Below are 27,569 nucleotides of genomic sequence, written 5' to 3' on the forward strand. Positions count from 1 at the left end.
TTGCGCTCCATACCAAGCAAGAGAAAAGCCTGAAAAGCCCATTTCAAGGAACAGACTTGCGTGTTCAGACCCAGCAGCCACCCCCTTGTTGGGAAATAATTCACACAAGGACACAAATATTAAGTTTATGTTACTGGGCAAATTTGGCCACAACTTTATTGAATTACAGAATGTGAGCGGTATTGGCTTAGGCATTGGTTGGACCAGACTATATCTGACTCCTGCGTGCTGTGAAGGAAGTCCGGTAAGGGTAAACCACCAGTAGGGGGAGGAAGTGATCTAAGAGGAAGTCCTCCGGCTCGCTCCTCGGTTTAAACTGCTCCAGCCACGCCCCCCTCCGGCCAGCGGATTGGCCGGCCAGGCTCTGACGTGGCTGGGATCCCCCGGGCAACGGGGGACAAAGTCCACCGCCCCCAGTGGAGAGTGGGTGGCCACGCAGTCCGCCGCAACTCCTCCCCACTGGGAAGTGGAGCAGATTTATCTTTCGTAATGGGCAGATGGGGGCGGGGGGGACAACAGGAAGAACGCGAACCTGTTTGGCCTCCGCTTGTTTAGCAAAGTACAGAGTTAATACAGGAATTGGTGTACCCACACAATTCTTGGCATCTTGTCAGAAAGCAACTCAAATGCTCAGTGGCGTAGCGTGGGTTGTCAGCACCCGGGGCAAGGCAAGTAATTTGCGCCCCCCCCCCAGCTGCACTGTCCCTCCCCCATAGTCCCTCGCTCTCTCTCCGCACCGCACCGCACGCCTGGCACCCTCCCCTCCACAGTGGGCGGCGACCCGGCGGCTCGGATCGGATTCACACAGCCAGCACTGCAGTGAGATAGAGTGAGTGAGCCAGGTAGGGGCAGAGAGCTGCGAGTGCGAGCGCGCCCCCCCCAGATGTTGCGCCCGGTCCCCCCTGCACCCCCACGCTACGCCACTGCAAATGCTAATAGCCCAAGCCCCCAATCTATTATGCATATTTTGACTGCCAGTTCTGTTGAAGGCTTGCAGATCCACTCGACTACACTATTTAGTTCTCAGCAACCCGCCGTTCTTTGTGTTATATAAGCCACAGATGTTGCTTGTTACGCCAGAGAGCCTGACTTTACCCATCCTATTACGCCCAGCACGCTAACTGCAATTCAACAGGAACCGAAAGAGATTGTGTGCAACCTCTTGTGTCCGAGATAATTCACTAGGCACCTTGACTTGTTACGACAAAAACAATTAGCATGAAATTTAAAATGACCAGCAGCCTCCTTCTTGATTTCCCGTTATTTCCCAGCTTAACAAGAGAACTATTGAGACACACAAAACGGAAACGCTGTACCTGAGACAGAATGTTGGTGCATTGTTGGAGTAAGGACACTGGAGGGTTGCCAATACTGGTTGCCAGCTGCACTCTTAGCAGCTGCTCTTTCAGAGTGGCGTTTTCTTGCAAGGCGTGAGCCAGAGCCACAGCCGCACACCAGTTGGAAAGAGAGTCGGTAGAGAAGAGTCCTCCACAGAGCAGCTGGCCAGCCGAGACGGAATTCCCAGTAGCTGCAATAGCAGGCACACAATGAAAAAAAAATGTATTTAAAATAAAATTAAATCCCTGGGAGTTCATTTAAAATACAGTGGTACCTCTGGTTACGTACTTAATTCGTTCCAGAGGTCCGCTCTTAACCTGAAACTGGGTTAAGAACTTTGCTTCAGGATGAGAACAGAAATCGTGCTCCAGCGGTGTGGTGGCAGCAGGAGGCCCCATTAGCTAAAGTGGTGCTCCAGGTTAAGAACAGTTTCAGGTTAAGAACGGACCTCCGGAACGAATTAAGTACTTAACCTGAGGTACCATGTAAAAGCGATTCTTAGTACGGCAAGTGGGAGCTTTGTCAGATAACTAGCTCGGATGTGCTCCGTTTTGATAAGTGGGAACCATAGTGAATTTTTGGTAGAGTCAATCGTGGTTAAATCTCTTTCTGCATGGGACTTGAAGAGACAATCTCTTAAGTGCCTCTTATCCATCTTCATGATCACCTGAAGATCTTGTACAGTGGTATACCTCGGGTTAAGTATTTAATTTGTTCCGGAGGTCCATTCTTAACCTGAAACTGTTCTTAACCTGAAGCACCACTTTAGCTAATGGGGCCTCCCGCTGCTGCTGCATTGCCGCTGTGCAATTTCTGTTCTCATCCTGAAGCAAAGTTCTTAACCCGAGGTAATATTTCTAGGTTAGCGGAGTCTGTAACCTGAAGCATCTGTAACCTGAAGCGTCTGTAACCCGAGGTACCACTGTACATCCGAAACATGTCAAATATAGTCGTACCTTGGTTGTCGAACTTAATCCATTCCAGGAGTCCATTCGACTCCTGGAACCGTTCGAAAACCAAGGCGCAGCTTCCGACTGGCTGCAGGAGCTCTCTGCAGTCAATTGGAAGCCGCATCGGACGTTCGGCTTCCAAAGAAGAAGAAGAAGAAGAAGAAGAGAAGAAGAGTTTGGATTTGATATCCCGCTTTATCACTACCTGACGGAGTCTCAAAGCGGCTAACAATCTCCTTTCCCTTCCTCCCCCACAACAAACACTCTGTGAGGTGAGTGGGGCTGAGAGACTTCAAAGAAGTGTGACTAGCCCAAGGTCACCCAGCTGCTGCATGTGGAGGAGCGGGGAAGCGAACCCGGTTCACCAGATTACAAGTCCACTGCTCTGAACCACTACACCACACTGGCTCTCAAAAGAACATTTGAAAAACCTCACTCATAAAACCACAGCTAATTTAAAATTCTATACCATCAATGGTTGAAGGTAGAAGTGTTGACACAATTTCTCCTTGCCCCTTCTCGTTCTTGTATAAGAAGCACTGGAAACAATACAGGACTGCACAACGCAGCACAAATGGTTGCCTTTCATTCACCATCGACATAAGTAGGACTACAATTGCAGGCCTGTCAAGTTTAAAAGAAGAAAATCTATTAGTTTGGGTTTTTAAAAAATGTATAAAAACAATAATACTCTTGAGGACTTGAATGATTATTATTAATAATAATTTATCTATATGTCACCCATCTGACTGGGCCCCCCCAGTTTGTGGCTTCCAACAAACTGAAACATCAGCTAAGAGCAGACATATTAAGCATCAGAGGCTACTCAACCATGTGATTCTACAATAAGCACATCCATTATTATTTTTACTTATTAAATTTGTATGATGCCCTGCATCTGAAGATCACAGGGCAGTTCAAAACATAAAAACACAAAATGAGGACACAAAATACATTTGAATAAACAAATGAATAAATACACCAGCACTAGATTCTTATGCAAAGCAAAGAAACAGTGACGCTGATTGCAACAAGTGCTTATGGAAGAACTCTCTTACAGACTGAAAGGAAGTCTTGCAGAAATTAGAGCACAGGTAAGTGACAGAATGCACTTCAGATGGCAGTGGACTACAGCTCCCATGTTCCTGGACCGTTAGCTACCTTGGCTGGGGCAGATGGGAGTGGGGAACCCAACATCATCCAGATGGCACCAGGGTGGCTACCCCAACTTAAGAGGACTACAAAATAACAACAACAACCCTAGACCCAAAGTGGCCTGTCTGTACAGCTATAAAGTTTCAGCTCAATGAGATGCCAGCCTTGCCAGTAGAAAACAGGAGAAGCATTGATTCCCCACCAGCCATCAAATGACATCTTGATTCTCCTTTGTTTTCACGAAGGGCTGTGGCTCGGTGGTAGATCACACGTTTTACATGCAAAAGGTCTCATGTTCAATCTCCAGGTGAGGCAGGAAGAGACCCTTGTCTGTTGCCAGTGAGCGTAGAAAATATTGACTTAGATGGATCAGTGGTCTGGTCTTGGTATATATAACGCACCTTCTTATGTTCCAAAGTTCTTCCAAATAACAACTGCAACAGCTCAGATCAAATGCTAACAGCACTCAAAGCTAGAATGCAATGTTAACCCACTTAGGGATCAAAGAGAAATCTATTTCGCTGCTGGTGTTTTGTCAGCTGGCAAGAAAATGCTTCCTTAAGCTCTTTCCCCTTGCATATAGGGATTCTCTGTCTGCGCACTCCAAGTACACATGCCAAGTCGACTTTCCACCCAAGTTGTTGTTGTTTAGTTGTGTCCGACTCTTTGTGACCCCATGGACCTGAGCACGCCAGGCACTTCTGTTTTCCACTGCCTCCTGCAGTTTAGTTAAACTCATGCTGGTAGCTTCGAGAAGACTATCCAACCATCTCGTCCTCTGTCGTCGCCTTCTCCTTGTGGCCTCCATCTTTCCCAACATCAGGGTCTTTTCCAGGGAGTCTTCTCTTCTCATGAGGTGGCCAAAGTCTTGGAGCCTCAGCTTCAGGATCTGTCCTTCCAGTGAGCACTCAGGGCTGATTTCCCTCAGAATGGAGAGGTTTGATCTTCTTGCAGTCCATGGGACTCTCAAGAGTCTCCTCCAGCACCATAATTCAAAACCATCCATTCTTTGGCGATCAGCCTTCTTTATGGTCCAGCTCTCACTTCCATACATCACTACTGGGAAAACCGTAGCTTTTACTATACGGACCTTTGTTGGCAAGGTGATGTCTCTACTTTTTAAGATGCTGTCTAGGTTTGTCATTGCTTTTCTTCCACCCAAGTAGCTATGCTCATAACATGAAGCTGGCACACCTACCTGCAAAGAGCTCTGCTTAAGCAGCAAGTGTCCCTGCTTGCATTTCCAAACAAGAGTGAGCTACACTCTGCTGTGAAAGCTAGAGGGAGTAATCCAGGATGGGCTATACAGAAGCTGGAGGAGGATCCCCAGCTCAGTAGCAGAGTACATGTTACCTTCAGAAGTCCCCGGTTCAATACTTGGCTGCCCCAGTTGAGGCTCTCAGGCAGCAGATCTAAGATGGATCCCTGCCAATGGGCCCTGGAAAGCTTCTGCAAGCTGATAAAACTTTTCAGAACTGGCGCCAACCTTTAATCCCAAGTCCTTCTAACTGAAAAAGGAAATGGCAGTGGAGTGCCACTGGTGGATATAACTTATGTCAGGAAACAAAACGCTCTTAGTTCTCATTCCTGAGGCACAAAACCAAAGGGCCCGACAACAATGAGCTATATGGATCAATGGTCAGCCTTGTCAAGGAAATAGATTCACAAGGTCACTGCAAATTAAGCTTCATGAAATGCCACAGGCGTCTGTTTTTGCCCCTGTTTCTGATGACATTTCTGGTTTTTACACCAATCAATTCCAGTTGCAAACACCTTGCTATTTATGTTTACAATAAAGGGCATCAAAATTTTCCTTACCCTACCTTGGTGGGTTTGAAGGTGCATTTACTGAAGCAAAGTAGTCTTGATTCATTTGACACCCGCGAATGACCTCCGACACAGTGTTAATGGTCTAGAAGGCAACAAAGCAAAAGCAGGTTACGGAACCATCAGAGCCGAGAGCAGTACAATGAACTGGTCCCAGCTTCAGATCTTCAGAATTATGCAACGCTATAAAACATGCAGGGACATGGGTGGCACTGTGGGTTAAACCACAGAGCCTAGGGCTTCCTGATCAGAAGGTTGGCGGTTCAAATCCCTGCGACGGGGTGAGCTCCCGTTGCTTGGTCCCAGCTCCTGCCAACCTAGTAGTTCGAAAGCACGAAAGACTGGACCTGACCGTTAGGTCCAGTCGCGGTCGACTCTGGGGTTGCGGCGCTCATCTCGCTTTATTGGCCAAGGGAGCCAGCGTACAGCTTCCGGGTCATGTGGCCAGCATGACTAAGCCGCTTCTGGTGAACCAGAGCAGCACACGGAAACGCCGCTTACCTTCCCGCCGGAGCGGTACCTATTTATCTACTTGCATTCTGACGTGCTTTCGAACTGCTAGGTTGGCAGGAGCAGGGACCGAGCAACGGGAGCTCACCCCGTCGCGGGGATTCGAACCGCCGACCTTCTGATTAGCAAGCCCTAGGTTCTGTGGTTTAGACCACAGCGCCACCCGCGTCCCTGACCTGCTCTTAAAAGCATCCAAGTCCATGTCATCCTTTCCTGATCAGATCTGTTCTCAGCTACAGCGTTTATTGTTACTAAATGCACCACCTTCCTTCTACTCCCTTACCTCAGTAAGAATATCAGCAGGAACTCCAGTTGCCATCAGGATTGTACAAAGCTGCTGCAGCAACCCACAATGAAACATGGCTCTCTGACAACTGCTCGTGGCACCAGGGGGGTTCGTGGGGGACACCAGCACTCGGACCAGCTGAAAAGGATTTCATATAACGTCATATACACATGCTAAACATCCACCTGAGGAACTTTCCTTTTTCACAAGACAGAACTATGTAGAATTACATGAAAGTCGGGGGAGGCGCTAGGGGCGCATTGGAGGATGGCCGACAATAACATCTCTCCGGCTCACACGAGGTAATTAAGAGGTTGATATGGGAGTATGCAGCCTCCCTTGTTGCCCCAAGGATATGGGAAACACTCCCTTGCCTGCTGTGGCCATAAATCACCCCCGGATTCAAAAGAAGGGGGTGAGTGCACTAGGCACAAAGCCCTTGTGTGGGTCCGGCTCTCCCGGACGCTGTCTCTGATCGCGCGCTGGCTGCATTAGCTCGAAATAAACTATTAGAAAAGAAGCAAATGCACATACTTCGAGAGAAGATTGGGAGTAAAGGCTGCTAATTAAAGGGATCTCTGGGATGTGGAGCGACAGGTTGGATTCAACAATAAATCAAGAAGAAGAATCATCAAAGGAGTGGTATGTCAGAGTGAGACTGAAAGGGGGGGACTTTTCTTTTTTTCTCTTATGTGAGTACCCAATAACCCTTCCCCCTAAGAAAGAATCGTTGCGATTAATGATCACAAGCAGGAGGAGTAAGAACTGTGTGGAAATGAATTACTAATCAAAGATATGGCGTGTGGGAACATCAAGAAATTTCTCTGTGACGCAGTCATAAAAAGAGACTGTTATGGCAGGCCTGCCCGCAGGAGGACTGAGGGGGAGGAGGACTATGGCCGTTACTATATCGGAATGTGAGATTGGCTTGGCAGGGCCCCCTGAGAAAATTTATGAGAGTGGCAGGCCTGTGGAAACCAGGACAGAAGGTGGGAAACGTTTTGTACGGAGGTGTTGAAATGATGTCTGTCTATTTTGATATGGCTCTTGGATGAGAAAATCCACACAGGATATAACAACGTTTGTTTTCAACCCGCTTGTGGAGACTATCAGAGATCATAAAGAAAACAAGAAGATGAGGGAAACAACAAAGAGAAGATGGAATAGAACTGTGAATACTATTTGGACATAAGTTACTAAAGCAGCAGCAAGAGAGATGTTTGGATCCCGTTCGGAGCTCGAAGTATGGGTACCCCCAACAAAAAATTTAAAATTTGGCTGTGTAATTTGGAATTAATGTGATTTGGAATTAATGTGATTTGACTGGCCTGTTAATAAAAATTATTTTTTAAAAAAGAAAGTAAGTCAAAGCACGGCCACCTCATGAGAAGAGAAGACTCACTGGAAAAGACCCTGATGTTGGGAAAGATGGAGGGCACAAGGAGAAGGGGACGACAGAGGACGAGATGGTTGGACAGTGTTCTCGAAGCTACAAACATGAATCTGACCAAACTGCGGGTGGCAGCGGAAGACAGGAGTGCCTGGCGTGCTCTGGTCCATGGGGTCACGAAGAGTCGGACACGACTGAACGACTAAACAACAACAAAGTCAAAGCACACCTTCATCATGATATAGAGGTGAACACAACAGATCCGACCTTGTCACTTTGTTGACCATTACATTATGCTGAGAAGCATTTACCTGGAGCATCAGATGAAGATTGGTTACTTTCTGAGCTGACCACCCCGAATTGTCGTCGCCAACTTCAAACCACGGCTTCATCCGCTGAATATAGGAACCTTCCTTAAAGAAATTCTGATTGGAATTGTTGTTCTTCAACAAATTTTGCAGCAAGAGAAGACAATCCTCCACAACTATGCCTGAAAGGACAGAAGCGTCGAAGCACAGTCGTTTCAACAGTCAGAATTACGCCGTAAAATTTTAGCGCTGCATAATAATAACAATAATCATAATAATCGTAAATTTTATTTATATCCCGCCCTCCCCAGCCAAAGCCGGGCTCAGGGAGGCTAACAACAATAAAACAGTACAAAAGTACAACACAAACAACACTCTAAAATCATTCATTATAAAATTAATTCAAATCAAGCCACTGGCAACCATTGGGCCAGGGCTCCGCGAAGATTGCCGAGGGAGGGAGTCAGGCTGCGCCCTGACCAAAGGCCTGGTGGAACAGCTCTGTCTTGCAGGCCCTGCGGAAAGATGTCAAGTCTCGCAGGGCCCTAGTCTCTTGTGACAGAGTGTTCCACCAGATCGGAGCCACAGCCGAAAAAGCCCTGGCTCTGGTTGAGGCCAGCCTAACCTCTCTGTGGCCTGGGACCTTCAAGATGTTTTAATACTATTGCTAACACCGAAAAGACTGCAGTGAAGGTGTGTGTTATCAAGAGTTAGGGAGCTCCAAAGTGTGGGGGCTGACACACTAAAAGAAGGATTTCTTACAAATGCAGAGTGAGTATTTTGTGGCACTAAAATTTTATGAGATACTAAAAGGCCTTCACTACGTAAATACATTTTAGAACCAATTCTTATGTTATGATGTACGGAGCCCATCTGTCTAGATTATTTATTTATTTCAGTTATAAGAACATTCATGGACTGTTTTCAAACCCTAACAAGGATACTGAAAGCAGTCAAGACCTTTCAAAAAAACAATTAAAGCAATATTTAGCAAGGTGAAGAGCAAGAAGAGCAAAGAGTGTAAAATTAAAACCGCTATACCCTAATTAAATGCCACAGGAATAATGGCTCTCATGCAACTCAATGGATCAGGAAGTCAGAAAGGACAGAAATTTAGGAGTAGAATAAATGGGTGAAAGAACTAGTCTCAGACATGCTGCCAAATGGCTTCCCCATCACACTTTTAGGCTATGAAGGAAGCTATGAGCACTGTGTTATGCTGGCTATTTAAAATTAAGTTTCATTATCCCACCACAAAAGGAGGTAATAAGGTTTCGGCTTTGATCCACAAGCTGTTCAAGCTCTTTTTTCTCCCCCTTTGTTCCCTAGAATTCAGTAAGACATTGCAAAGAAAGCAAGCTGGGAAAGGGTTAACCAGGATTCCTTAACCCAAATCTGAAACTGAACAGGTTCACGTTTGACATTCAGTGCTGCATAAGCTATGATGATAGAGCACATCTCTCAAGGCATACCTCCGTCGCTGTTTCCCTCGTCCGTTATGATATCCAACAACCTCTCAAAGGCATTTTCAAAAGCGACTATTTTCTGGATGGCTGCATTGCTTTTGGTCAACTGCTGAAGTAACAAGACACCCTATGGGAGAAAAAGGCAGACAGAAGTGACCAGCAAAACTTTAACTCTGGAAAAAAATGGTTTCTTTAACAGGGGTCAGCAAACTTTCTCAGCAGGGGGCCTTCTCAGCAAGGTCCCTCAGACCTTGTGGAAGGGGCGGACTATACTGGGGGGGGGGGGGATGAACGAATTCCTATGCCCCACAAATAACCCAGAGATGCATTTTAAATAGAAGCACAAATTATACTCATGTAAAAAACACGTTGATTCCCAGACCGTTCGCGGGCCGGATTTAGAAGGCGAATGGGCTGGATTTGGGCCTTAGTTTGCCTATCCATGGGGACGCGAGTGGTGCTGTGGGTTAAACCACAGAGCCTAGGACTTGCTGATCAGAAGGTCGGCGGTTCGAATCCCCGCCACGGGGTGAGCTCCCGTTGCTCCGTCCCTGCTCCTGCCAACCTAGCAGTTCGAAAGCACGTCAAAGTGCAAGTAGATAAATAGGTACCGCTCCGGCGGGAAGGTAAATGGCGTTTCCGTGTGCTGTTCTGGGTCAGTCATGCTGGCCACATGACCTGGAAGCTGTACGCCTCGGCCAGTAAAGCGAGATGAGCGCCGCAACCCCAGAGTCGGCCACGACTGGACCTAATGTCAGGGGTCCCTTTACCTTTACCTTGCCTACCCATGCTTTAAATGATACACCAATGTTCAAGTGAGCAAGGTCCCACCCAACAGAATCAGGCGAGCCCCGGCGTGTGCTGCTGTGCGTGTGACTGTCAGGATTGGAAGGATCAACACCCACTATCCATTATGCGATGCCCTGAAGATCTTAATGCGCTTTCTAAACTTGAACAAATATCTTACAATCAATAATCTAGTTTGGGTTTCTATTTGGACATATGGACTGCTTATATCGATATATAAATTGGGACTGATGCGTTGCTCTTATTGTTAATGTAAGTTGCCATCCCTGTTTTTTATCTGTTGTACTTGCAATAAAAATGAAAATATGATTAGATACAACTGTACACTCTGTTGTTTTCTACTTACATCATTCCGTATGACCTCTCTAGAATCTGCTAGCAGGTCCATCAGCCTTGAGACGCCTAAAAGAGAACCATGACAAAATATCGTTATGCCCAGGCCTATAAAGCTGCCTTAACGCAAGTCAAAAGGTATGCAATTTATTATTATTATTATTATTATTATTATTATTATTACTACCACCGTATTTTCTGGCGTACAAGACGACTGGGTGTATAAGACGACCCAGAGTTTGGGATATACTCGCCGTATAAGGCTGCCCCTCTTCCAACGCACACCAAATAAAAATTTAAAAAACCAGTCTCCAGTCCGGCTCGGAAATCTGCTCCACTTCCCAGTGGCTGGGGGCTTCTGGGGCCAATTTTCAAGCGTATTTCTGCTTCATCTAGAGAGCTTGGTGTCCTCTGATTTAATTTGCTGTCGTTTTGTCCTTTGGTGGGGAGTTGCTGCAGGAGCTGCTGCTGTAGCCGGTGTATAAGACGACCCCCAACTTTTGAGAAGATTTTCCTGGGTTAAAAAGTAGTCTTATACACCAGAAAATACAGTATTATTATAGTCTTATACGCCAGAAAATACAGTATTATTATTATTATTATTATTATTATTATTATTATTGCTGCTATTATTTATTCAACTTATTTGCCGTACAAAAAGTCTCCAGGTGGCTCACATGTACAACAAAAACAACTACAGTGGTCCCTTTGTTCTCAAATGCCTTGGTACTCAAACAACTTGGAACCCAAACACTGCAAACCCGGAAGTAAGTGTTCCCGTTTACAAACTTTTTTTGGAAGCTGAATGTGCTCTGTTTTGAGTGTTGTGCTTCCGATTTGAGCGCCACACTTCTGTTTTGAGTGTTACCCTGAGGTCTGTCTGGTTTTGCTATTTATTTTGCATTTTTGTTTTTGCGGCTGTGTGGAACGTAGTTCAGCTACTGACTGATTGATTGATTGTCGGACTGCCGGACATTGTTTATCGGTTTAATTTTATGGATCAATGGTCTCATTAGATAGTAAAATTCATGTTAAATGGCTGCTTTAGGGGTTGTTTTTAAAAGTCTGGAACGGATTAATCTGTTTTGCATTACTTTCTATGGAAAAGCACGCCTTGGTTTTAGAACGCTTTGGTTTTGGAACAGACTTCTGGAACGGATTAAGTTTGAGAACCAAGGTACCACTGTTTTATGTTTAGTGGGTGGGGTATAAATAATATATTATTATTATTATTATTAAGCAAAACAATATTCCCCTAACGAAACAATATTCCTCCAAACACACACACGATTATCATAATTCCTCAAAAGCCTTAACTTGCTGCTAAAAGCCAAACACCTTCTCCTCTAATGAGCAATGGATCTCAAGGGTCTCAACCAAGAGGCCTTTCCCAGCCCTACAAATGGAGATCCATTTAACTAAAAATGCCAAGAACTGAACCTAAGAATTTCTGCATTCACACTGTGAGATGTGTCACACTTAATAAACCTGTGAAAACAGCAACTTCTGGAATGGCTTACCACCATTAAGAGACCTTAAAAAGCTGTGGATGCTCCCCTTTGTATCACTATAGCCTAGCAGATGTTCTGGCTACATTTCAGACGCAGAAATGTGTTCAGGCTGCTCTGGATAGAGCATCGGATTCACAGGTTGGAGGATGCTATTGGCCTTATCTATGAGAGGTCAAGTGGCCTTAAAGCATGAAGCACCTTTCACCCGTTTACGTTGATGAATCTCTCCTGGATGAAAATAGCCTGGCCACAGTAATTACAGCCTGGTAATATCCTGTTTGGATTACCGCAACGCAGCCTAGTTCAGAAACTAGACAGTAACTTATCTGCTGTACAGTGGTACCTTGGGTTACATACGCTTCAGGTTACATACGCTTCAGGTTACAGACTCCGCTAACCCAGAAATAGTACCTCGGGTTAAGAGCTTTGCTTCAGGATGAGAACAGAAATCGTGCTCCAGCGGCACGGTGGCAGCGGGAGGCCCCATTAGCTAAAGTGGTGCTTCAAGTTAAGAACAGCTTCAGGTTAAGAAAGGACCTCTGGAACGAATTAAGTACTTACCGTATTTTTCGCCCTATAGGACGCACTTTTTCCCCTCCAAAAATGAAGGGGAAATGTGTGTGCGTCCTATGGGGCGAATGCAGGCTTCCCGGACCTCTCCGCAAGGAGCGGGAGCCAGCACTGGGCTCCCACGGCTTGCAGAGAGCTGCCTGTTTGGGGGCTGGGGTCGAGCGAAGCTCAAGCTTCCCCAACCCCGCGCCTGGGGGGGAAATAATTTTTTCCCTTTATTTCCCCCCCAAAAAACTAGGTGCGCCTTATGGGACGGTGCGTCCTATAGGGCGAAAAATACGGTAACCCGAGGTACCACTGTATTCTGTGCTCAGTGGGATCAGGCATGTTGAACATACCTAGTCAGTCAGTCAACAGCTGAACTAGCTTCGGATCAGTTTCTAAGCCAAATTGAGGGTGCTGGTTTTAGCTTTAAAACCGTAAATGGCTTTAGAGCACAGTATTTCAAGGACCACAGTATTTGACTTAACTATTAGCATCCTTAGAAGCCCTGATGCTGGACCACACCACACCCCTTGGTGGGATGGGTGTAGAAGCGGAATAGGACCTTCTTTTAGTTGTGGCACTTGCTAATGGAATGTGCTCCCCATAGAGGATTGTCTGGTGCATAATTTAATCTTTTCTGCACCAGCGAAAATCTTTTCAAGACTTCAATCTCTCTCGGAGGAGAGATTCCCTGCTATGTCCCACACAGAACAAGAAGAGACCAAATGTTGGAAGGATGGCATCCAACGGCTCTTGTAAAGGTAAAGAGACCCCTGACCATTAGGTCCAGTCGTGGCCGACTCTGGGATTGCGGCGCTCATCTCGCTTTATTGGCCGAGGGAGCCGGCGTACAGCTTCCAGGTCATGTGGCCAGCGTGACCAAGCCGCTTCTGGCGAACCAGAGAAGCACAGAAACGCCGTTTAACTTCCCGCCAGAGAAGTTTGATGTGCTTTCGAACAGCTAGGTTGGCAGGAGCTGGGACCGAGCAACGGGAGCTCACCCCATCACGGGGATTCAAACCGCCGACCTTCTGATTGGCAAGTCCTAGGCTCTGTGGTTTAACCCACAGCGCCACCCGTGTCCCTTAATGCCTCTTGACCCAATATCAATTACAAGATCTTCAGGTGATCATGATGATGGATAAGAGGCACTTAAGAGATTGTCTCTTCAGGTCCGATGCAGAAAGGGATTTAACCACGATTGCCTCTACCAAAGGTTCACCGTGGTTCCCACTTATCAAAACGGAGCACATCCAAGCTAGTTATCTGACAAAGCTCCCATTTGCCATACTAAGAATCGCTTTTACAGAATTACGATTCCCAACGATGCCTCGGCGGTGGTGGATGGTCAGTACGGCAAAGTACAGTACAAGGAGAGACTTTGTCTGTGTGGGCAACCTTGTGTAAAGGACCTGTACCACTATTTATTGCAATGCCCACTATATATAGAACCAAGAGGCCGATTTATAAAACCCCTGCTTACGAACGGAACACACTTGAACAGGGTGGAAAGGGTGAAATGGCTGCTGAGTGATACTGACGACTTCGTAACTTATAAAGTAGCACTATATGTGTTGGCAGCTAAGAAGATCAGGAGAAAAGAACTCGATAAAATACTAGTCAATTGCAAAGCTGATTCGGATATTTAAGCTGGCCCATTCTATCTGAGAACCACCTGCTATTCTATCGTATGCAACAAATAATTTCTAGCAGACGTGACTGTGGTTTATTGTATTTGCAGTGCCTGGTGTTTTTATGGTTATTGCTGTTTTTCTTTTTGTTTCCTTTGTGAATGATGTCATGGCCTTTGGCTAGTGCAATGAAGTTTATGATGATGTAAATCTTTTCATGTGTCCAGGATAGTATGCCTTGATGGATGGCTTTATTTGGTTCTTAAGAAGTTTTTCTTTTGCTGGCCTTTGCTTGCTTTATTGTATGGATTTTTATTGATTTTTTTTATTGTAAACTGCTTTGGGAGGTCACTGCATCTGACAAGCTATATAGAAATGTTTTAAAATAAAATACTTACCCATGGGGCTGACTAGTATTATCTGCTGCACTTGGGGGCCCTGCTGTTTTAATAGCACTGTAAGAAGTTTCACTCCAGGCCACCGGACGTGAAAGTCAAATTCCTGCAAGTCAACATGCCTAAGCATTAAAATCCACTGTATTTCATTGCTTACGATTATTCTGGCCAATATTTGTGCTATTATTTTTCCAAAAACAACAACAGCCACAAAATGATATGCTCTGCTTCTGTCAAAGGAAGTTTACTTTCTGATCTAAATGACAGCCAAATTAAGATAATCATAACATCACCAGCATTTGTATAGAACTTCATACACATAATCAATAATCCTTACTGCAAGGCAGGCCAGTATTATTCCCCCGTTTCAGCCATCTAGTATGCTGAGGGACACGGGTGGCCCTGTGGGTTAAACCACAGAGCTTAGGACTTGCCGATCAGAAGGTCGGCGGTTCGAATCCCCGCGACGGGGTGAGCTCCCGTTGCTCGGTCCCTGCTCCTGCCAACCTAGCAGTTCGAAAGCACGTCAAAGTGCAAGTAGATAAATAGGTACCACTCCAGCGGGAAGGTAAACGGCGTTTCCATGTGTTGCTCTGGTTCTCCAGAAGCGGCTTAGTCATGCTGGCCACATGACCTGGAAGCTGTCTGCAGACAAACGCCGGCTCCCTCAGCCTATAGAGCGAGATGAGCGCGCAACCCCAGAGTCGGTCACGACTGGACCTAATGGTCAGGGGTCCCTTTACCTTTACCTAGTATGCTCACAACATAGGCAAAATTTGCTGCAGGGACTTTCTGGTTCATAGCTTAGCCACTTTAGTGCAATTAATGTATAATTTTGAAAATTCTATTACTGTTCCTGGGTACTCTACTTTAAACATTGGACTGATCTAACAAAGCTTGAAGGCACGCACTGAAATTGAGAACAAGTTGCTATGCTACATAAATGAAAGGATTGTTTTTTACATTTATATTCTCCCTTTCTTCCCAGGTGCTCAAACTACCAGGGCTCTTCTCTTCCATGTTATCCCCACGTGACACTGAGTCAATCCCCCCAGATAGCGTCACAACTGGATGAAGATGGGAACCTTGACTTCCCAAGTCCTAGGGAACCATCACTTCCTCTACAACCCTTCAAATGATGCTTTTCCCCTAGCCTGGCTCTGTGACTGGATTTGCTGGTCAAGTAGGGAGACAGCAGTAAAAAAGAGCAGACAAGATCCACCCTCCCCAGATTAATACAGCTTTGTTCACGGCAATATCAGCCAATAAATTTGTATGCTTATTCTATGACTAAAGAGGAACAGTTCTCACCTCCAAATAGGACAGCAGAAGAGTGATATTGTCTGGCTGTTTAATGAAAAGCTCTGTAAATTGACTTCCAAGGTCTTCTGTTTGTTTCTGCGAATTTTCTTCTGTAACATTAACAAAGGTTCAATTACAGCAAAGCTCCAATCAGCTCCATAATTGCCAAAAAGTACTATTTGAGTAAATGTAATAAAAAATACAGCTTAAGAAATAATTGTCATCCACCAAACTATCAATGTTACCGGACATATTTAATGTGCACTAGAATATTTCACAACTTCAGGCATGAAAGTTAACGTGGACTTGCTGAAAAATGCTGAAGACAGTCAGTAAAGAGAAAGCTATATTTACCAATAAATTGTTCATTATTTAATAGAAGTATTTCTATCCCAGCTATCCTTCCAGATGTCACATTAATTTCATTGGGCCTGCTCTTTGCAAACATTAAATATATATTAAAAAATTCCATATGGGTATTTAGGAATAAGGCATCAACCATGGCAATATTACTACTGTGGCATATGCTGCCTCTATTTATGAATCCAAAGCATATTTGCTCCATGCCTTCATCTCCTATTAGCAAATCTGCTAGAAACTCAGCTTCTAGGATTCTGCTGTCTGACACACCACTGACAGCAAATTTTGGAGAATCTCATATCAGGTGGCAGCAGGGGGAGTTCTTCCTGAAGCTCACATCAAGAAGAAGGCCTCTAAAAGGTCAAGTGTTTTGTCTAGCAATGTACTTTGCACATTTAGCTAGTATTATGTATTCACTTTGAACTGTTTACAGGGGTGTAAACAATTCACTTTGAACTGTTTACAGGATTGAAGTTGTTGAGCATTTAGGATTTTGCACCAGGACATATTAAGCCCCCGAAACGGACTTTGGACATGCCTGGTTTACATCACCCTGACAAGAGCTTTGTTTTTTGTCCACCCCACTCATTTATTTTCTACATTATTCCCCAAAAACTTTATAAATAGCATACGTATTCAGTGGTGTGACATGCAGAAAGAAAAACTGAGACCTCCACTTTGCTTCCTCAGAGGCAATGTGTTAATAATTGCATGTTCATGACAAACACAATTATTCGAGATGTGCAATGCAGATACGATGGAAATGCATATTCATACTCAAAGCAGAACCATACTCAAAGGATGATACTTTTAATATGAGATCACATGTGCAGTTCCCTGCAGTGAAGTATGAAAATCTACCTTATCTTGGAACAGTTGCTTTTTTAAAAATTCAGAGAGAAAAAATGAACACACTGGTACCTTGGTTGTTGAACTTAATCCGTTCCAGGAGTCCATTCGACTCCCAGAACAGTTCAAAAACCAAGGCATGGCTTCCGATTGGCTGAGGAACTTCCTGGACTCAACTGGAAGCTGCGCCAGACATTTGGCTTCTAAAAAACATTTGCAAACCGGAACACTCACTTCCAGGTTTACAGCGTTCAGGAGCCAAAACGTCTGAGTACCAAGGTGCTGGACAACCAAGGTACAACTGTAAAACGAAGGCTGGCTTCTGGAATTCACAAAAAGAAACAAGCATTTCTATTATCAAGAACACAGGTGCAGAACCTCAGGGGACAATGCCATGGCACCTGCAACTGGCCTGGGAGCTTGTAAAATGGCCAGAGAGGCCAAGATTACTGCCTCAATTATCAGTACTAAAAACAGTGATGTCAAAACAGGGCACATTCACTGAGATAGTACTAAAGGGGCCTGTGTCTACCAGAGAGAGGGCCTGCTCCCACACCATTGCCCAACACTAGTGCAGCATGCCCGTCTCATGAATTTGTAGCATGTATCCACCACCCCAGTGGGATGCAGGTGGTGCTGTGGGTTAAACCACAGAGCCTAGGACTTGCCGATCAGAAGGTCAGCAGTTCGAATCCCCACGACAGGGTGAGCTCCCGTTGCTCGGTCCCTGCTCCTGCCCACCTAGCAGTTCGAAAGCACGTCAAAGTGCAAGTAGATAAATAGGTACCACTCCAGCAGGAAGGTAAACGGCATTTACATTCGCTGCTCTGGTTCGCCAGAAGCGGCTTAGTCATGCTGGCCACATGACCCGGAAGCTGTACGCCGGCTCCCTCGGCCAATAAAGCGAGATGAGCGCCGCAATCCCAGAGTCGGCCATGACTGGATCTAATGGTCAGGGGTCCCTTTACCCTTATCCACCATCCCAGACAGAACAGATAACAGCTGTGATCTGAACAAACGGGGAACTTACTATCACAGCAGGCACAGGGTACCAAGGTAAAGTAAAATGCAAAATGAAAGAAAGCTTAAATTAAAAAAGGAGGGGGAGTTTTTTTTTTTAAAAAACAAACAAACCTCAAAATGAAGAGAAAGTTCTGACAATGTTATCACTGTAGCAACCATGATCTGAGCTGTGGCTGGGGACAGGCCTGCTGCCAAAGCGTTTCATTGCCCAGATTCCAAATTTTGCACCGTAGAGGCACAAAACATGCATGTGGGACTCCACGTAAAGAAGAAACTACCATACAGAAGTGATATCCTATTTGCCATAGGATTCACATATTCATGAGTAAAGAACATTCCCAATTTGTAGAACTTCCTTTACTCTTGAAGCATTGGAGAAACATTCTCTTGTGTTTTTTAATAAACAGGTGCAAGAAAAACTGCCCATTTATTAGCTCCTGTGGTTTACTGCGCTATGCTCTTGCTCTGCTACTGGAAGAGGAATCCAAGACTCCTTTGACTTTAAGCATATCACATTCCATGTGTATCTTGCTATGAAGAGAAAATAGTGAGTTTTGCATCATAAAAGCCTGGTGGGGACAGTCATCCTCAAACGAGTGTACACAAATGACAGAATGGCTTGGTTCAGCTGTAACATATCATTAAACTAAGCCCAAATATTTTATGCAGTTTGGACAATGCTATGCTTGTGGCCTGTCCTAGTCACAGCTTCCCATTTGTGTCAGCTAATTCCTCATTCTCAATGGAGAAGAAACAGCAGCATGATCTTCAATACAGAAGGAGAACGTCTCCATTCTGGCCACGTGTATGGTATAGAATCAGAGAAGGCTGGTGTAACCTTTCCAACTAAGGCGTTCAGCAATTTCTACATAGGAATTATGAAGACCAGGCCCACTGGCTCCCAGCCAAAACACCTGAGAATCGAGTCTGAAGTGTTGAGGGCTTTTATTTCTTCTTGCAGGTTGTTACAGGTACGTTGTATGCTTCTAGACAGCGTATTTACTTCAAGCAGTAGGTACTTCTCCCTCAAGCAGCAGCTTTTTTCAGTCCTCTTGTTAGCTACTGCCTTCTTGTCTAGTTGCGGGACTTTGGTCTTCTAATGGCAACTTCAGAGACAGGCTTTCCAGGAGATAGGAAAGTGGACTTTTGGCTTGCCCCGTGTCTCTACTTACTTATTTTTTGCTGGGCTACATGTCTACCTCTCCTGCCAACCTAGCAGTTTGAAAGCACGTCAAAGTGCAAGTAGATAAATAGGTACCACTCGGGTGGGAAGGTAAACGGCGTTTCCGTGCGCTGCTCTGGTTCGCCAGAAGCGGCTAGTCATGCTGGCCACATGACCTGGAAGCTGTACGTCGGCTCCTTCAGCCAATAAAGCGAGATGAGCGCCGCAACCCCAGAGTCGGTCACGACTGGACCTAATGGTCAGGGGTCCCTTTACCTTTTTACATCTCTACCTAGTTCACTTTGAGACTTGTTAGGCAGACTCTGTTCCCCTGAAGCTCTATCTTCTGCTCTTCTAGGTTCAGGTTCAGGAGGAGCCATCATCCTATTTTCCTCCTTATCCCCTCCAGCTCCTTTTAACCTCTATTCCTCAGGCAAATCTTCTTTCCTGCTAGCCATAACCCTTCTTTGACCTCAGAAGGGCAAGCGTCTCTTCAATCTGCTCCAGTCCACCAGTTGCTCTGTTTGTAGGAGTAAGGACTAGGGAAAAATCAGGAAGGGGCTGCCGGAGGAGGCGGGTGAAGACAGTATTGGCAGCCACAGCCACAATGGAAGCATGCAATTTTGCCCATATGTCCCACTGGACACACCAATCTGAAAGTTAAAATTCCTCGATGCCATCAATTTTCCCCCAGCCTTGAGGACACTGATCATCAAAGTTGACCTCAAATCCAGTGGGCTGTAGCCAACCAAGTTCTACACACGGATAGACCCAGTGAAATCAACCTAAGCTAGTCATGTAAAGTAACTTCAGTGGGTCTACTCTGAGTAGGACTAGCACTGGCTAAAGCCCAACCAATATGCCAATGCCATATTCCAACATTATATTCCTTATCTTCCAAAATGTTAAAATACACTGACAGAGAAAATCCAGGACAGGATACAGGCAAAATAATATGTTAATAGCAAGAAAGCCTCATATGCATATCAATATTATGCTATTAACCAGGTTACAATGTATTTGACATCATTAGTACAGTATTGCAACAAAGTATTTTAAGATTAGCTATTTGATATAAAAGTTTTTATTACAGAAGATTCCTGCAACATGATTCCAAGTAGACCTTGGAATCAAAGTGCTGTTAAGATGCATGCTCATGTACACAGCGTTGTTTAAAAAGGACACTGCAAAAAATACACTTTTGAACTTCAATTGCTATAAAATATTTGCAATTCAGCAATTATTTCTGAACACTGGGTGTTCATATTGCCCCCTTCGTAATGAACTCAGCAATCTTAGTAACAAATGGGAAAGTATTTCAGGTATTTTAATTCAGTATCTAATGTTACAAGACACATTTCTCTCCATCAGTTATCAATTTGAGCAGTCACACAGCTCCCCTTTGACATGAAAGGGGCCAAAACAGTTGCAAAACTTGAAAGTGTAAGAAGAGAGGGCTAATACACTTGCAAAAGTCTACACAGTATCCTTTTAAAAACTGATTAATGGTGTTGTGAGTCAGTTAATGCTTAGAACTATGGCTAAAGACACACCATGCTAATATAAATTCAGGTTGCTTTACCTTCAGAATCATCTGTAAAGGCAGACAAGAAGAGAGAAAGATTCAAAAATGAAGCAGATTTCAATTTAGTACCGCACAAAAGATCGGTTAATGGCATAAAATTGTCTTCAAAAGGAAGAACTGCAGATCAATGCTCACTTACAGTGGTTACTTGATTAGTTTAACTCAGGCACCCCTAAACAAATGTAGTTAAAAACATCCTCTGGAGGCCCAGCAAAGATTCCACAATCTTGCCCTCCCTAAACCTTGATGCTTCTACACTCTCTAAAGAAACAGGTGTGTCCCTGTTCTCCCCGCCTCCTATGGGATGCCGTGGTTTGGCCAACTGTCATCAAAGCATATTCGCCATCAAGAGTGAGGAGACAGCCCTCCTGATGGCGAATATGCTGGCATAGCCCTCTCCAAAATTGGCCTAACTGGGAGCAACTGCCACTTGTAAAAGTTACCATTCCAATCTGGGTAGTATATAACTGTAATGTATCTGAATCCACTGGTTTGCCTATGTCCCTTCTTTCTTTTATTGTTTAGCAAGGCATTCTGGTGGTTCAAAGCAGAGTTCAATTTTAAGCATTTAACAAATAAATTATCATCTGCTCGCAGAATATATAAAGTCTTCTCAACATTCCTTCCTCGGTTTGCATTTCACAATCTAGTAGCTAAAAAATGAGAAAATTACTTATGAAATATCAATACCAGAACCAGCAAGATATGCATGTAAATATTTTGGAACATTCAAATATGCCTATACAGTGCAACGAGGCCGAACTGAAAGTTCTGTCAATGCACATTCCATTATTCAACATAAAATGAAATATTCTAGAAAACTACCTGCAAGCATTTCTATCTTGAATTCACGTAAAAAGTAAGAAGCTCTGTACAGCTATTTTCATCAAAATTTTCTTCCTTTTACTTTGTAAACATTGTACAGCTTCTCAAAAACCTAGCTGACCTCCAACTCATCAGGAAAAGCATTAAAAGTCCTGCAAGAACTCGTGATCCTCCAGAGTGGCTCCTCCTGCCCAAGTCAGCCCATAATAATAATAATAATAATAATAATAATAATAATAATTTATTATTTGTACCCCGCCCATCTGGCTGGGTTTCCCCAGCCACTTTGGGCGGCTTCCAACTGAATATTAAAAACAGTACAGCATCAGACATTAAAAACTTCCCTAAAGAGGGCTGCCTTCAGTTGTCTTTTAAAAGTAAAATAGTTGTTTATTGCTTTGACATCTGCTGGGAGGGCGTTCCACAGGGCAGGCGCCACTACCGAGAAGGCCCTCTGTCTGGTTCCCTGTAACCTTACTTCTCGCAATGAGGGAACCGCAAGAAGGCCCTCGGCGCTGGACCTCAGTGTCCGGGCTGAACGATGGGGGTGGAGATAAACCAGGCCTAGGCAAACTCCGGCCCTCCAGATGCTCGGGACTACAATTCCCACCATCCCTAGCTAACAGGACCAGTGGTCAGGGATGATGGGAATTGTAGTCCCAAACATCTGTGGGGCCAGAGTTTGCCTATGCCTGCCATAAACAGTTGTTCTTGTACACATTTGGAGGATCAGCAGGGACATGAAAAATATTTGGTGGTGTGTAACCTGGCACCTGTAAGGGGCGTGGGTGGTGCTATGGTCTAAACCATTGAGCCTCTGGGGTTTGCCGATCAGAAAGTCGGCGGTTTGAATCCCTGCGATGGGGTGAGCTCCTGTTGCTCAGTCCCCGCGCCTGCCAACCTAGCAGTTCAAAAGCACGCCAAAAAGTGCAAGTAGATAAATAGGTACCACTCTGGCGGGAAGGCAAACGGTGTTTCCTTGCACTGCTCTGGTTTCAGTGTTCTGTTGCGCCAGAAGCGGCTTAGTCATGCTGGCCACATGATCTGGAAAAACTGCCTTGTAGACAAACACCGGCTCCCTCGGCCTGTAAAGCGAGATGAGCGCCGCAATCCCAGAGTCGTCTGCAACTGGACTTAACTGTCAGGGGTCCTTTACCTTTACCTTTTTAACCTGGCACCTAGTACAGGTCTTAGGAAGTACAGTAATTCTCAGTGTGTTAGCACTAAGAACACGACCAAAGGCTCTGAACAGTAGATAGGGACAAGGTACAGAAGAATAGGTGTCCACATTTGGCCATGTCAAATGTTAATGCAACCCCTAGATCTTAGCAAACTGTGAGAGGAAGCAGTAGCAATTTCAACTCCTGTTTTCCCACTTCTTTAGTGGAGAAACTCATAATCTCATTCATAACGAGCCATCATTTGGATCTCAGGAATATGACCTTGGGAGAGATCTGCAAACTCTACTCCACAATTACAAGCAAAAAACCTCCTGTGGTCCAAGTCACTTGCTTCCTTCTGTCTTCCTCTTATTTGTGTAACCTATGAAGGGCTCTCATTTCCTTTTGAGGAATGTCCTTCACTGACTTCTGAAATGATCGGGTCAGCTAAATCTGTGTCCTTCTGTCTGAAGATCAGTAACTTTACTGTGCTCCACAGAGTGTTGCTACAAATCCAACAGCTGCAACCAACCAGCTGCTGGTTTTACCATACGGATGGAAAGAGGATTCATTGTTTTGCTTACTTCAAGTATTCAGAAAGTGGGCATATGTGTTCTGACAAGCTTATTGAGCCCTAGGTAACCCAAAAATGGGGCATGCTTATTCATCTAGTTGTTAAGAAGCTAATATAAAAAAATCAAGTGTATACCTTGTTCTTCCTCTTCCAAATCATTCGAAATGATATTGTAGAGCGTATCCAAAGCATAGCCAATTATTTCGGAATCTGAACTGTGAATATAAGCACAATCTCTCACTGAATGAAAAGCACTAACATTCCAAAAAATAAAATCATCCACACAAATAGTAAAAGTGGCCTAATTAGCAGCAGCAAAATAAAAGGCTGTAGCATTGATGTAAGGCTGCAAAGATCCAAATATGGTATCTCTTATGGGGCTGTGACTGTCTTATTCAGGGGTCAGCAACCTTTTTCAGCTGTGGGCCGGTCCACCGTCCCTCAGACCATGTGGTGGGCCAGACTATATTTTGAAAAAAATAATGAACAAATTCCTGTGCATTTTAAATAAAAGCAAACATTCTACTCATGTAAAAACACCACACAGGCCCCACAAATAACCCAGAGATGCATTTAAAATAAAAGGACACATTCTACTCATGTAAAAACATGCTGATTCCCGGACCGTCCACTGGCCGAATTGAGAAGGCGATTGGGCCGCATCCGGCCCCCAGGCCTTAGGTTGCCTACCCCGGTCTTATTGGCTATTATTGCTCTTAATCTTTCCAAATACAAAACTGATATTTTTAAAAGCTTTTTGGACTTGCTGAGGTTAACTGAAAACAAATTGATGTTTTGGATTTTGGTAAATGCGTTCTAATTAAAAACCCGTGCAATTTCATCATTTTCACATTAATTTGAATTCAATTGCAGCTCATGCTACATGACAGGAAAAGTGACTAATGCAGAACAGTTGCTTGCATACTTTTAGATTTTCCGTAAGAGGCTTACCGATCTGTCTGGAGAACATGGATAAGATGAGGCATAGCTTGAACCCCCACTTCCAGGCGATATTTCTGTGAAATTGAAGAACAGAAGTAACAACTAAAAGAAAATTACAGAACTCTCAAATTGCCACCAAGTACTATTAGGTGAAGAAGAAGAAGAGTTTGGATTTGATATCCCGCCTTTCACTCCCCTTCAGGAGTCTCAAAGCGGCTAACATTCTCCTTTCCCTTCCTCCCCCACAACAAACACTCTGTGAGGTGAGTGGGGCTGAGAGACTTCAGAGAAGTGTGACTGGCCCAAGGTCACCCAGCAGCTGCATGTGGAGGAGCGGGGAAGCGAACCCGGTTCCCCAGATTACGAGACTACCACTCTTAACCACTACACCACACTGGTGTCATACACAATTAAAATTTCATGTAAGGGACAAAACATACATACCTTTGAAAGAGATTTTAGTGCACGTACAGCATCCCTGCGATCATCGAGTAAGGTTGAAGATGCTACTCTATCACATAATTTCTGAATCTATAAGAGAAACAAAATTGAAGTATTTCAGAAAGTTCTCTGTTGTTTGTAAATATCTTCTCCTCACTTTGAGCTGTTCCACCGCTGAAACTTTACCCGAGTTGAAGCTCAAACTGTTCCATCAGCAAGTATCAAGGTCAGACCGTGGTCAGTTTCAGGCAGGAGCCTTTCTCAGCCTTTCCTGGAGATGCCAAAGTCTGACTCCTGGAACTTTCTATATCCATAACATCTGCCCTACCACTGTGCTGCAATCCTTCCCCCCACCACAGGGTGGCATTCAACTAAGCTGGACTGAATGCATGACCATGGCTAAGACCCATTAATTTCAGAGGGTCGACTCTCAGTAAAACTTAGCTGAATACTACCAGTAGACTCTGGGAAAAAGGGGCAAGCCTAGAATTATAGTTAGGAATGCTTAACCCACAACCATGGGATGCGGGTGGCGCTGTGGTCTAAACCAAGCCTAGGGCTTGCCGATCAGAAGGTTGGCGGTTCGAATCCCCGTGATGGGGTTCGCTCCTGTCGTTTGGTCCCAGATCCTGCCAACCTAGCAGTTCGAAAGCACATCAAAGTGCAAGTAGATAATAAATAGGTACTGCTCCGGCGGGAAGGTAAACGGCGTTTCCGTGCGCTGCTCTGGTTCGCCAGAAGCGGCTTAGTCATTCTGGCCACATGACTCGGAAGCTGTCTGTGGACAAACGCCGGATCCCTCGGCCTCTAGAGTGAGATGAGCGCGCAACCCAAGAATCATCCACGACTGGACCTAACGGTCAGGGGTACCTTTACCTTTACCCCACATCCAAATAAATTTTTTAAATAATGAATTTTGAACTTGCACGTGCCAAGACTCACTTGTTTTGTTAAAGCATCAACTATTCAACATCTATTCAATGAAAAGATGGTGCAGATCAAGAACCAAGGAAGACTACAAGTTTTTCATTTTAAAGATATTAGAAGCATATATTTCTACAAAGTATTTTCACTCTCTCAGGTGTTTTCCTGTTATGCTTATTAATAATATAGCTTGCTCACCCAAGTTATGCCCGTGTGTGTGTATGTAAAGGTACCCCTGACCGTTAGGTCCAGCTGTGGATGACTCTGGGGTTTGTGCACTCACCTCACTCTATAGGCCGAGGGAGCTGGTGTTTGTCCGCAGACACCTTCTGGGTCACGTGGCCAGCATGACTAAGCCGCTTCTGGAGAACCAGAGCAGCGCACGGAAACGCCGTTTACCTTCCTGCCGGAGCGATACCTATTTATCTACTTGCACTGGTGTGCTTTCAAACTGCTAGGTGGGCAGGAACAGGGACCGAGCAACGGGAGCTCACCCCATCGCAGGGATTCGAACCGCTGACCTTCCGATCGGTAAGCCCTAGGCTCAGTGGTTTAGACCACAGCGCCACCCGCGTCCCTCGGTGTGTATGTATGTATCTGTATATGTGTGCATATACACAGTACATACCAACGTAAACACCATTCAGCGGTCATCTTCCCTGAGCATTAGGGAAGTTTTCTGGAGATGACGCAGCTGTAGACCCAAGGCTGAAGAACACTGGTCCACAATGACTGACAGCAGATCTTCCAGCCCTACCTGGGATTCAATATGGGACCTTCTGCATACAAGGTGCTCTATCACTGAGCTATGGCCCAAACGTTTTGCTACACTCTAATATCCATCACAAAATTCTCCTGTTCCTTATAATAGCATACTGCAGCATTTTAGGCTTGACATGAAGTCTCGTCTTTCCATATTGTTTTAAAATACAAAGCAGAATCAATCTGGGCATGCTGCAAATCTTCAAAGATAAATGAGCAGGCAAAGACGATTAACACTTAGTCCTGCTTCAGCTCAACAGTGGGGAGGAGCGCTACAGGATACCCATATGTTTTCCTGACACAGGTGAACAAAGCTGCTTTTTTTGGGGGGGGGTGTTATAAACTGATAAGCAACTGGTGGGGGAAAGATGATTAAAATAAGCTCTCTCGATGCATCCTTCTCTCAGACTTGCAGCCTATCAATACTCAAATAGCTTTTTAAAAGAAAACAAGGAAAGCAAATGGAACTCTACATAATATGTATTTTGTGTCTCAAATAGTTACTTTTTCAGTGAAACAGTGAAACAAGACCTACACCCACAATTAATAATTGCAGACAGTAGGTTTTTGTTTAGTACTCAACATGAAGATGCATGTAATCTCTCAAAAGTTTTTAGCACCGCAAAGCAGTGGCTACTTTCCTGGCAGCATATCTGAGAAACAAAGTGATACATACTGGGAACACTCAGAAAATGCAGGGAGTTGTTTCTCCTTTGACTCTTCAGTGCGATCAAAGGCCACAAAACATCATCTTTTATTGCAGCCTCTGCACTGAGATAACTTTCATATAGCTCTGAATGGAAAGGAGATTCCTGCCGTTGAGAAATACTCACCTGGTCTGAAACAAGGTGAAGAACTGAAAAAGCTAAGATGCTAAGGGTGAGAGCTCTTGGGCAATGAAAAATCTGTGGCCCTACTGTAATGACTTTGCCTCCTTTGCAAGTATGGAAACCACATTGTTGTTAAAGAACTGGGAATCAGAAATCAAGTTGTTGAGCTTTTAATTATTCAGCTTTTTTTTTAAGGAAAATCTGAAAGTTGTTGACCTTTTTATAGGCACCCCCCCCCCCAATTTTTTGATTGTACTACTTCTTGGGGAGTTATTGGTATCATATTTGATGTCCATATGAAGTGTGCTGGGTGTGTATCATACACAGAATCACAGGTTACTAAACTGTCATTTATAGTGTGACATAAA

The 27,569-nt window shown here is 44.6% G+C and overlaps 2 protein-coding genes across 5 annotated transcripts in view; one reads left to right on the forward strand and one right to left on the reverse strand.

Moving 5' to 3' along the window:
* The window catches only part of G3BP2 (G3BP stress granule assembly factor 2), a 146,173-nt gene that overhangs the window by 75,047 nt on the left and 43,557 nt on the right, over positions 1 to 27,569 (forward strand). The gene's annotated exons all lie outside the window — the stretch shown is intronic.
* The window catches only part of USO1 (USO1 vesicle transport factor), a 53,053-nt gene that overhangs the window by 23,922 nt on the left and 1,562 nt on the right, over positions 1 to 27,569 (reverse strand). For 2 of the 4 annotated variants that reach the window (XM_083407545.1, XM_083407543.1), the window contains exons 2-14: positions 24,689 to 24,775; positions 24,254 to 24,318; positions 23,438 to 23,517; positions 20,741 to 20,752; positions 15,774 to 15,874; positions 14,466 to 14,568; positions 10,384 to 10,439; positions 9,237 to 9,357; positions 7,768 to 7,946; positions 6,064 to 6,204; positions 5,267 to 5,355; positions 2,758 to 2,912; positions 1,317 to 1,528 (exon numbers count right to left, since the gene is read on the reverse strand). In XM_083407545.1, coding sequence (XP_083263671.1) covers positions 1,317 to 1,528; positions 2,758 to 2,912; positions 5,267 to 5,355; positions 6,064 to 6,204; positions 7,768 to 7,946; positions 9,237 to 9,357; positions 10,384 to 10,439; positions 14,466 to 14,568; positions 15,774 to 15,874; positions 20,741 to 20,752; positions 23,438 to 23,517; positions 24,254 to 24,318; positions 24,689 to 24,775 — 1,401 coding nt within the window. The remainder of the gene's footprint in view (positions 1 to 1,316; positions 1,529 to 2,757; positions 2,913 to 5,266; positions 5,356 to 6,063; positions 6,205 to 7,767; positions 7,947 to 9,236; positions 9,358 to 10,383; positions 10,440 to 14,465; positions 14,569 to 15,773; positions 15,875 to 20,740; positions 20,753 to 23,437; positions 23,518 to 24,253; positions 24,319 to 24,688; positions 24,776 to 27,569) is intronic. The other 2 variants (XM_083407546.1, XM_083407544.1) reach the window with 1 other exon arrangement.

Source organism: Podarcis tiliguerta (genome assembly GCF_965153285.1).
Source record: "Podarcis tiliguerta genome assembly, chromosome: 13".
NCBI classification, from domain to species: domain Eukaryota; kingdom Metazoa; phylum Chordata; class Lepidosauria; order Squamata; family Lacertidae; genus Podarcis; species Podarcis tiliguerta.